The 12,322-nt window shown below is 34.2% G+C and overlaps 1 protein-coding gene across 1 annotated transcript in view; it reads right to left on the bottom strand.

The window, feature by feature from the left end:
* The window catches only part of PIEZO2 (piezo type mechanosensitive ion channel component 2), a gene marked incomplete at both ends in the record, with an annotated part of 307,245 nt that overhangs the window by 187,395 nt on the left and 107,528 nt on the right, over positions 1-12,322 (bottom strand). Inside the window, one exon of the mRNA XM_084281658.1 lies at positions 8,368-8,493. Within this exon, the coding sequence (XP_084137784.1) occupies positions 8,368-8,493 (126 nt within the window). The remainder of the gene's footprint in view (positions 1-8,367; positions 8,494-12,322) is intronic.

Below are 12,322 nucleotides of genomic sequence, written 5' to 3'. Positions count from 1 at the left end.
AACATAATGCTCTACACCAGAACAGAGAAGCTAGTTGCTAAAGCACCAGTGTTGATCCTTACATACCCCATACTGCTACAACAAAACACTGTAGATGAGCCAGAAAAAACACTGAAACAGTACTGCTGGTGTGTGAGGTTTGTCCCTGTAATGGTACACACAGACCTGTAACTGGTTGCATGAGAAACCTGTTTCTGACCTTGCTGGTCTTTTAAAAACTTTTCAGAATATGGAAAGCAGACTTTCTAGTAATTTGTGACATAAAAGTAGTTGATATTGCATAATGTCTGGTAAGATTTTCATAGGAGGATCAAGAATATAACTAGAAGGAAAACAATAAAATAGCTACTTACAGAAATGTAAAATTTTTGTTGTTGTTGTTGTTTTTACATCTTTGTTTCTTAATTTACCAAGAGCATAAATCAACAAAAGAACTATTCTCCTCCACACACACATCCTGCTGTCCTCTCTACTATTCAAGATTTATCAAGTGCCTTTTCCTGCACAGCTGGCCTTCATTTGTTCTTCCCACTTGCTACTTCTGCTCCAGTCCGTAAGCAGGCAGAGGGAGACAGACAACAGCTACTCTGTCCTCCTACCTGCAGCCCCCAAAACAAGGTGACAGTGATGGTCACCTTTCTTTTACATGCCTGCAGTCTGGTGTAGTCATCCTAGCTACAGATCAGACATGGCAAAGAAATTTTCTTTGTGTTTCCTCTGGTGTAGCAACAGAACATCTTTGGAAGACCGCTAGCTTCAGAAACAGGCTGTAGTCTGCACCCAGTGGCTTCCCAACTCTTATCTCCAGTGCCTACCTGGTTGTCAAAAACACTGAGTCTGAGGTGACCCCTTTCACTGCCACTCAGTGTCAGACAACTTTCCGCTTCACTTCAAACGTTTCATCAAAATTTAGCCAAAGTTTCAATCTGTATTGCATTTTTAGTTTTATCTTGCTCTGAAAATGTCTGATATTTATATTGCTGTACTGACATATGTCACAATGTAAATTATCACAGAAATTTGATGTAGATTACAAAATACAGTACTGGACTTAGAAAATGTACTGTGCTGCAACAAATACCCTCAAAGCACACAGCGTAATTCCTTTTTTCACTGAATTATGAACACAAAGAGAAGAATTACAAACTCAAGAATGCATCCTGAAGTCAGTTTTTAACAACAAAAAAAATCAAAACCAAACAAAAACAACAGCTTTTTGCCATTCATGTCATGTTCATGGTGAATAGTTTCATGTCAGGAAAATAGTGAGTTTGTATGCAACCTGGAATACATGATTTCTTTTTCTTTGATAATAATCTTAAATGAAAGCATCTTAAATGAAGGAACACAAGTATACTAACTTAATTCCAGCATGATTATATATTATGCAGAAGGTTTTGTATGTCAATGCTTAAAAAGAATATTTAGAATGTTGCTGGATTTTCACATGGAAGCATGTGAGTCTAGAACTAAAGACTCCATAAGTACAATGAAAACTAACTTTCTGAACTGTTATGCATAATGCCCAGCAGGAAATTAAGCAAGACTTATCATACATGCCTAAGAAGCAATTACAGAAGCTTCTGTTTCCTCAGTCATAAATTTCCTAGCTGCATAAAGTTACACTGGAAGTGTTGAAGCAATGATGACATTCAGCGTGTAGTGGATTAAAGTAAAATTAACTTTCATGTGGAGAATAAACTATTGTTGCTTTTTCTTTATTTGTCAGGCAAAAAACTCACATTAAAACCTTTCCTTGATCAGGGGCTTATCAGAGGATGTGTTCCACATGATCTACAGCATGATGTTATATATTATTGAATTTTGGAAAAAATGAAATGACAATCAGAAATGGTCATTGGTAATAATGTACAACCACATGCCTTTCTAGGATCTTGTATATATAATGTATTTGTACCAACATAAAATTATAGCAGTTTTCACAGCTAGGCATCCTTTTTAGTCATGAGTTCTCCTTGATTCCACAGACAGATCCCTTTTTACACATTTCATGACTCAGACACTGCATATTTTTATGCGCAACAACAAACAACCAGGGACTTACAGGAACTATACTAACTTTTTTATTCTTAATGTCATTCTCCCACCTTTCTGTCATGTCTTAAGTTTCAGGAGTACTTGCCATGCAAAGCAGGTTTGACAGCATCTTAATCAGCTATGAACTCACTACAGACAATGCATGCTTGCATTACTTGTGCTAATCTCTGAATAATTTTCTGTCTCTCAGTGGAGATTTGGATAAATGGTTATTACTTTTATACTCATACAGTCATTGCTTTTAAACTCATAATTTACAGGGATAGTTGCTAATATGAGGACATTATCAGAATATTAGTTTCTTGGAATATTTCAAATTTTCAGTATTTTCAAAATACTTGAAGGCAGCCCTGCGTGAAATTATATGTCCAAATAGCTGACAGGAGTCCATGAAATATATGTTCATACTCTAGGCAGGTGTTCAAACAGTAAGTCACGGTATTTGAAAGTCCTGCATGCATCTGCCACACACCGTCGCCATAGAAGCAGGAAATTCTGAATGCAATTTCTTAATTCTTTGCCCCTCTATAAGTAGAAATACTGTGTTTATTTCCAATTAATTAATAAATCCACTTAGAAATATGCTGGTTTTTACAATACAGTACTTTTCAAAACCAGCACAACCTTGAAAGAATACTTGGGAGGATATAAAAGACATGAAATATGACTAGGTACAGAGGGAAAAGTACCTGGTACTCATTCCAATGAAAGGTCAACTGTAGTCCCGAGTCTGAGGTTTCAATAAATGGAGAATCCTAATTTGTTTGTACTGGATATTTCTGCTTCCTAATATAACCCAAAGCCCCAGGGACATGCTGGTAGTAAAGCAAACACAGGACGGTCTTTCAGCCAAGAAATCATTTCAAATTTATCTAAAGCAGAAAGTTATTATGATTCCACAATGGTGGCATGCATTTGTTTGACATTCAACACGGCATACTGGGGGCAGAGAAATATCTGAATTTAGTTCCCATGATCTAATAGAGAAGCTATCTAGGCAACTTGGTGATTTAAGTCTATTCTCCCTTTTTTCTTCATATAATCATTTTGTAAATTAAGCATCCAAGCAATACACAGTAAATAAATGCAGAATTTCACAGAAATCTTTAGAAAGATTTCTAAGGATTAATTACAGACCCATTAGTTCTATTATTTGAGGTACAAGAAAAATATCCAGAAGTACCATAAATGTCAATTTTGATATTCCAGCAAACATTGAACACAAACCAGTGTATTCACAAATCAGTAAATAGCTGATTAAAAATACAGCTGAAAGAAAAAAATAATCTTAATTGTATTTCTTAATGAATAAAATATTGTTGTGAAAGGATACGGTTTTCAATAGATCTGGGTGTAGACTTCAACACCAGGAGATGGTACAGTCATCACAAAATAAAAAATGGGTACATACCACTACAACTAAGAGAAAAATAAATTGGAATATTTTTACAGATTACTAAACAAAAAAATAGGACACACTTACAGAGGAGTAGTACAGTGAGGAGTATTTTCCTGATTTACTGAAAGTAAAGTTTAAAATGAACATCATGGAAAACATTGCTCTTGCTGATGGAAATGTCATTTCAAAAACATGTTTAAAATTATTCTTAACAAAGAACTACAGCAAGCATACTGAAGAACTTATTGTCTCTATGTTACCTCTACGCTTATTGCCTCCATATTACCTTTTGATCAAATTTGCAATTGCCTGTCTCACAGATTCCATATGCAAAGGGCATTGCTTAATCTAATAAACAGAATTTTATTTCATCAGAAGTACAAATTTAATAATAAAATTGTATTACCGCACGAATACTACTACATCTCAAAATCCGATTGTGTTATATGAAAATATCATCAGCATAACAAGACTGATTACCTAGGTCTTGATGGCTTAAGAAGATCAACACAACTCACACTTGCTGTATTTATCTTTTTCCCTCCCTATATGAACTCTGATTTAAAAAATGAACTATCTGGTTATATTAGTTCCATACAACACAGCTGTGGCTAACCAGAAATTTTTTATTAAGCCAAATGACAAGTTCTAGCAGCAAGATTTTACTCATGCTAGGCAATACTATCAAGGTTGAAAGAAACAAAAACCCTCTGTTGGCTATATGTTTTAAATACCTCTATCAACCCACCAGCATATATCTATCTTGCTTAGAAAATGATATGGCATTTTTGTAGCCATCCTGAAAGAGAAGGAAAGGTATGACCTCTAAAAGAGGAAAGGGATGGAAAATAAAAATCTGAAGAAGCTAAACATTCAAAGACTTGCTTTTTTAAATGCTACCAGCTGATTTTGAATAAATTCAGCATAAGAGCAGAGTAATTAAAAATCAGTCAAAAATTCTACTTTCTGCTTTGCTTTTGCAGATGGCCTAAATTAATCTGCTTCTAGATGTACATGTAAAAGATTATTAAAGGGATATTCAATAAATGTCTTTAATTTCCAAAATGAAACTAAAACTGTATAAGGTTTAAGAGGTAAGAATCAATTTAAACATTTTTCAAGTGTTCCTATTACTAAAATGAAAATATTTTCAGAAGACATAATACAGCAGTGTGAAAAGAAAAACTGAAAACAGAAATGATCTTTTGATTCAGAAGCTGGCATTTAAATATACCCAAAGTGACCTTCAGAATTTGAAAATAAAGGTATACCCTTCTCTCATCTATTTCTTAAACTGGCAGAAATAAGATGATTAACTACACAATGCAACAAATTTCAAAGAAAACACAGAATCAAATAAAAACATTAATTCATTCATTTCTGATGTGAAAATGATGGAGTCATAGAATTAGCTTTAATTTTCCTGAAGGAGTAAAGTAGCGGAGAGAAGATTCACTGTAGTGACATGGAAAATTCACGTACTTCATCCTTGGAGCATTCAAACACAAATCAAAATAATTACAAGGTGGGTTTGTTGTTTTTCATGTTTATTTTTATCTTTCTTTCTTTTTGCTATTACAGCTTTTCCCCTTCCTCAAAGTATTGCCCTTTTACTGCAACAAAAGTCCTGGTCCACTTTTGCACTACCTACTCTCACTTTATTTCCACAAGGGCAAAGTGTGGTGTAATTTATTCAAACTCAGGGAGAAATCAGTTCCAGCAAAATCAAAACAAAGATTAAATTTAAAGAAAAAAATCTAATATATATCCAAAATATATCCAGTATATCAAAAATCCCTCACGATATTATTTGCAGGTGGCGCCCCTTCACATGGGGCCATGAACTAACTGGGAGACAGAATTCAACGGTCTTGAAAACATTCTGGAAGAAACTGGGCAAGCACAAATTTCTGTTACAATGTAGGTGTACTCACCTACATAAATATGGGTTTAGAAAAAAAAACACATTAGGTGCTCTGCAGAAAAGTATTTGTAGGTTATAGTGAATCACAAACAAAGCAGGAGATGATGCTACTGTTGGGAAAAAAAAAAAAAAAGTACCATATAGTAACACACACACAGGTATTGTCACTTGTAGACATATAGGTAATTGTTATATTCAGAATATATGAAAAAAAAAATCTCAGCTGAATTACTGCCTTACATTGGGCACTGAACTTCAAAGAAGTATGTGGACCACTTGACAACTTGGAGAACACAAAAATAATTAAACTAATAATTAAACAATTAGACCAATATTAAAATTATTATTAATAATCATTAATATTAATTATCGTTGCTAATTAATTATTATTAATAAGTGATTATTATTGAATATTAATATTGAATAATTAGACCAATAATTAAACATGGCCCATGAAGAAATTTTGGAGGGACTGAAGATCTATTAAGAGGAAAGAATGAAAGGAGTATATGTGACAGACATGATGGCAGCCAGTTACTTCAAGCAGTAACCAAAAAGAGAAATGGAAATGTTTTCTCCATTTCTACAGTATATTGAAGGAGCAAGACAAGGTATTTTGATTAAGGGGGAAAAAGTCCCTAATGATAAGCATCAGAAGAGACTGTAGAATATTTCCAGTCAGGCATACAGGACCTAATAATAAGATAAACAGCTGTAAAAACTGTTTCATTAATAGCTGATCCCAGTCTGGATAACTCCAGTCTTCTTGTCTACACTTCTGTGCTTCTTACTGAGTGAAAAGAGTTGAATAAACATTAACAGCTAACTCTAACAGGCAGAGATCATAACACTGTGCAGATGCTACAGGCACAGTGCTGTCATTTCTCCAGCTATGGCTTAGCACACTGCTGTAGTCAATTTTGCAAAGCATTATTCATATAGCTGGGGAACAGGAAATGCAGTAGGGCTTTGTCACCAAATAATTACAAGCAGAAGTACTACCAAAGTACTTTCTGGAGTAGGAATTCTGACTTCTCACTTACATAGTACCACATATTCTCTGATGCCATTTAATGACAATACTTTATGTTTCAACTAGTCTAAGCAAGGATTTGGTATTTTTTGTCTCTTTGATCCTCAGTGGACTTTTTACCTTTTTTAACTTCTTCTGCACCTTGCTGGTCCAGCATCCATAATGCCAGCATCATTTTCCCTTCTTCATTAACTTTACCTGAAGTTGATCAACTGTTGCCATACCAGTGAACCAAATGGTGCCAAGTTTACTCTGGCTTTGAAATTCAACAACTGATTTTTATTTATTTATTTATGGCTTGGCTTGCTTGACTGTTAGAACAATCTGTGGAGCTACTTTTGTTGGCCCACTTTTCTACCAAAAAGTCAAGCATAGTCTGGGAGTTCACATGGGGCAAATACTGTTCCCAACAGGTAACTTAAACACACTCTCTGTGCCCAGGAGGCAAAGAGAGATTAATAGTGAGGATGTGGGTCATTCATGTGAACTGGTCTCAGTGTCAGAGAGCAGCCTGAGGCACATTTAATTTACTACTACATTCACACCCATTATCCTATAAGGCCATTTGTAAAGAAATTATTATTAATAGCAGCTAGAATAGAAGATACTGAATTTAGAGATGTTAATTACAGATAGAGAAGGTATGTCTCCTCCTTTTCTTCAGGAGTGTATTCTTCAGAATGAAGTTAACTTTCTAAAATTGTTTTCCACTGTAGATCCCAATTTCCACCACAGGAGGAAGAAAACACTACATGGTTTCTTCTCTGTCTTGGATGGTTAGGAACTCTCTACCCTTCAAATGGTGTCTAACAATGATACAAGTGCTATAATCTAAGTAAAAATAATGTATTATTAATCACAAGAGTATTAGTTATAGGAAATCAACTCTTGCAGTTCTCACGATCGGTAATAATAAACATTTAAGGAAAAAAAAAATACACTTTTGAAGGTCTGACTTGAACTGGCAAAGCCTAAGACATTTCAGTTAAGACCGATATTTCATAAACACAATTATGTCTTTTACTTCAAGAAATGGTTTGAGTTAAAGGTGAAATTATAATGTGTGCTCCAAGTTTCCTTAGGATTTTGTTGCTTTAAGTTAAATGCTTTGCTTCATATAAGGTTTCTTGTGTTTAATTGTAGTGTAACTGTTTATTCAAGTGGCAGCAGCATGCTCTGTGATAAATTAAATAGACATTTATCAAGGGCAAGCTGACAGTTTTAAATGTTAAACATAATCATTGTAAGACAAGTACAAATAGCTTCTACCTGGAGGTTACATATCCAAATCACTGGATAGATATTTTAATTAACTTCTGCACAATAAAGAATATTTGCTTCTGAATTATTGAAGAACATTTCCTGAGAGAGGACGATATAAAATGTTATGCAATATATTTGTAAGTAGTGTTTATATATAAATAAAACCTGAAAATCCTTTTTCCTATATGACACAGGCAAGAAAGAGACAAATACTGTTTAAAAATATAAATCTTGAGGTCAAAAATTAACTTTTAATTAAAAAAACATCTTAACAGAGTTCCATCAGACAGAGGAATAATACATGCTTAGAGACATTTTTATTAGTATATCTCATTTTTTTCTTAGTTCAGTGAATTATTAATTAATAACCGTGTACCACCTCCAGTTCTGAGGGAATTTTGAGAAAGCCTAAGGATGAAGATACACAACAACCATTGCTAAACCCAAAGAGAACATACTGAGAAACATATGAGTGAGAACAAATGAGTTAACACTGTTCTGTTTTGCTAAACCCATCTAGACTTCTTGCCCTAGTAACAGCAGTTCTTAAGGCAACAAGCTGGGAAAGAAGAAAGCTGAAAACCCATAAGAGCACAGTGGTAAGTGCCTTCCCATCAACCCTTCACCTTTCAAACCACTAAAGCATCTGCACACTTACAATACTAATAAAAGCTAAAAGGTTTTACTCACAGTTAAAACCAGGTTCAATAGTTTTTCCAGCTTCAAGACTGTTTATTGTAATCTGAAAGATGATGTGCAGCAGCAGAAATGATAGACTGGTGAAACACAGAGATTTTAATAATCGTCCTGTATGCCCTGGAAGACAAAATATACATACATGCAGTTGGTGAATTTCTTAATAGCTTTTAAAATTTAAAAATAATAAAAACAATAAAAATATTCTGACCATTGATATTTTTGCAAGTCAGATCCTCATTATTCTTGATTGACTCTTAACAAGCAATGCCATAGCAAAAATCATACTTAAATTAAGGTATCTTTGAGTACTCTTTAATTACAAAACCTACTGATTGTTGTTACTGATACTTCTTTTTTACTTTTGGATTAAAAAAAATTAAAAAAAAAAATTTCTTGAGTCCCCAGATAGCAATTTTATATAACAAATAACATAATTATTCTTATCACCATGTTACCTGATACAAGGTATGGTTGGTACTTCCAATCTTGGGGAAAATAAAAACCTGTTAACCTAATTATACTTTCCAAAACAAATTAAATTGGAGGAGGTATAACAACAGAAGATCCTCAGTTTGGCTCAGAAATATAGACATGCTTTCAAAGGAATGCTTTGCTTTGTGCAGACTGCCCTCTTTCTCTTCCTGTAGTAGTTTTTTGAAAAGAATTTTCAGTACACACTGAAGAAGACTGTGCCAGATACACTTGGTCTTAGTTCCTCTATGATTTATTAGATATATATAGCCAAAAGTGAATAGCAAATGTTTGATGGAGACTTACAAAATGCCATATAAATCCTCTAGGATACACTCAACTTTATCACAGGCAGCCAGATTTGCAAGGGATGAACCATTAGTATTTCAGAAAATATGCAACTTTAACAATAGGTTTTGTTGCTGATGAAAGACTATACTACCTATCACCCTACTTGATCTATTTACAATAAAATTTCTATTTCTTAAGTATTTTATACTATCCACTTTGTGTATTTGAAGGTCAATTTTTTAATGTACAGATTAAAAAAAATAAAATGCTGCAATTCTTACATAAGGATATAAATAAAACCAAGACTGTGGAGGGCAGAACTAGCAGAGTATACTCTGAAAAGGTTTACCCTACATGCATCCTGTTTCTTTCATTTGTACTCTGTGTGGATCCATTGTAAGCAACTTCTAGAAAGAACATGATGACCAAGACTCTGTGCTCTGGCTCAGATTGGATTACTGAGCAAATGCATCCAAAAGCTCATGACAGGGAGTCAACTGTCCCATTAGTTTAGGCTAAAGATCCCACTAAGGGGAATGTGTTCTTCCTGATGGGCAGAGTCTATCTTTCACAGAAGTCCTTTTGAAATTTGGTAAGTGGTTTATAACCACTTGCACTGTAAGAAAAGATGCAAAGGCACTGAAATAGAGACTTAAGACAGCACTAGGGAAATGCACTCACTTAAGAAGATTTTGGTCACTAGCTCAATGCATGCACAAAGCAACTCACCAGTCAGTACTCTTTGTAAAATGAAATCTAAAATTCTTTGAGAACTGATTATCACTTACCACATCTGCCTAGTATACAGTATGATCTTAACCAGAATATCTAGAAATTTCATATGCAGGATGCTTTAAATACCCAACTTTTCACTTCTTTTAAACATGATAAAATACCCTCTGTGTGTTTTTTTGTTTGTTTGTTTGTTTGTTTTTTGTTTGTTTGTTTGTTTTCCCTTTGATGATGCCAGTAGCTCAGAGGAGTGTCCTTGATCTGATAGTTAGATCATATTTAGATCATATTGGTTTTGTGGATTTTTATATCATGTCTATTTCAGATAGAGAAAAAAAAAGAAAAAAAAGAAAAAAAAAAAGAAAAAAGAAAAAAAAAAGGCTTTCTGTAATAGAAATCTCTTCCTTATTCCTAGGCTTGCAAAATGATGGGTAAAACATTGAGGATCAAAGCAATATATCTTAATTAAGTCTACATACTCTACAGGTAAGTTTCAAAGAAATTAGGCATGGTTCCTATTTATCCAGTAAATTAGCTTTCTGCTTTATATTGGGTTGGGCTTACATGGCAAGGTTTAAGGACTAGGGGGCTGCAGGAGTGGCCTCTATGAGAAGAGTCCAGCAGGTGTCTCATGTTTGATAAGGACCAGTTTCAATTGCTTGGGGGGGGGAGGAGGAGGAAGAGGAAGAGGGCTGTTTAGGGGGAAAGTGGTTTCAGTTTGCTTTTAGTTTCTCACTGTTCTAGTCTGCTAGTGATAAGTAATAAATTATATTAATCTTCCTACTCTGAGTCTGTTTTGCCTGTGATGATAATGGTGAGTGATATCCATGCCCTTAACCCTTGAGTCCTTTTTCCATCATACTTTCTCTCCCTGTTCCTTTGAGAGCAGAAGTGAAAGAGCGGTGTGTTGGAGTTTGGCTGTTCATTGGTGTGAAACCATCACATTTCAAAGATATAATTGATGGCCCAAATCATAGTTTATAATGCAAAGAATCAGATAAATATGATTTAGTGATTTTAGAGAAACATAATACTCAAAACTTTTGTTACATGATCACTATCTTAACAGTGCAACTTTCAAATACTAATGCCTGTAATGAACTTCCTTTTTTTTTTTTTTTTTCTCTCTCTCTTTTTTTAACCAAGACATTGAAGAATTCAAACAAAATGGCAGATGGAATGAGCAATGTATGAAATTTTGCAATCTGAAAAAGAAGCTACATTCACTATTTAAAAACTTTGTATGACTTTGGTAGTCAAACTGTACATAGCTCAGTACTGGTCAGCCATCATTATAAAACATGAAGTAGGTTTTTTTGTTTGTTTTGTTTTTGGTCAGAGGTCTTTTTTGCTTTACTTGTACTGAAGCTGGCCTAGTGTCCTGGCTTAGGACAAGAACTTCTAAGCACTATGAAAGCATAAATAATTCATATTTTCAAAATCACGAGAAGAGTGAATATATGACAAACTACATGTTACTGAATCAGTTGTTAAATGTGATGCCATATGTAATGAAATACAAGGACTGCAAGGACTTTTACAATTTTTTGGCAAGTCTTACTATTTGGTGTTTTTTCCCTGCATTACCAGATCCCAGACTCATGATATTATGAGAGAGCTGCATACTCTGAATATACATTTTTAAAATGTATTTTAAAGTTGAAGACAAACATTTTGACAATACAGATGCCATGTACTCAACAGTTCTGTTAAATCTTTGAGATTTTTAAAAAGAGACTGGAATTTCTGAAGTTTTGGGTCACAAACTCTCCCCAGAGCTTGGGAGTTAACAGTTCAATAGTGCTCAACTAAGCAATGAATTTTTCACATCAAATTATAATTGGAATGTTTAACAAAATTGTTTCAGTCAGCCTCTAAAGTAAAACAAACTGCAATACAATTAGCCAATGCACATTAATTTCCCAAACTGTTTCCATACAAAGAAATAAACTATTAAAAATCTTAGATCCATCTTTCAATATTCCAAATGCCATAGCTCTCCAAAAAAACACCCTCAATTTTAGAATTCATTCTTAAAAGCTTGAAAACAAAAATGTTTGAACTGTAGATCGAACAAAGCGTTTCTTTAACAAAGACCAAACTTGTGCAATTGTCATCGTTTTAGGAACTGTCAAAAATGTTGACAAAACACTTATTGAAATGCTGGCAAACCATCTTCTGTACCAAGATAATATTTTAAAGGATCAGTAACTCTTGTGATAAATGAAGTCTCAGTGTGCTGGTAAATATGGCAGAGGAAATACACTACTGGAGGGCAACTAGACATGCTCAGTGCACATTACAGCATTCTTAAAGAGCTGTTTTCTTTGTGGCTATCAGTGGGACAGGACCACCATCAGATCCTACTGAGCAGCCGACCTTTGCATGTACAGTATTCAGCTGTGCCAGAAGAAACTAGATACTACAAGAATTTGGAGAAGAGTTAGAAATA

The sequence above is a fragment of the Netta rufina genome, assembly GCF_964035555.1.
Source record: "Netta rufina genome assembly, chromosome: 2".
NCBI lineage: Eukaryota > Metazoa > Chordata > Aves > Anseriformes > Anatidae > Netta > Netta rufina.
This window is presented reverse-complemented; position numbering and strand designations above follow the sequence as displayed.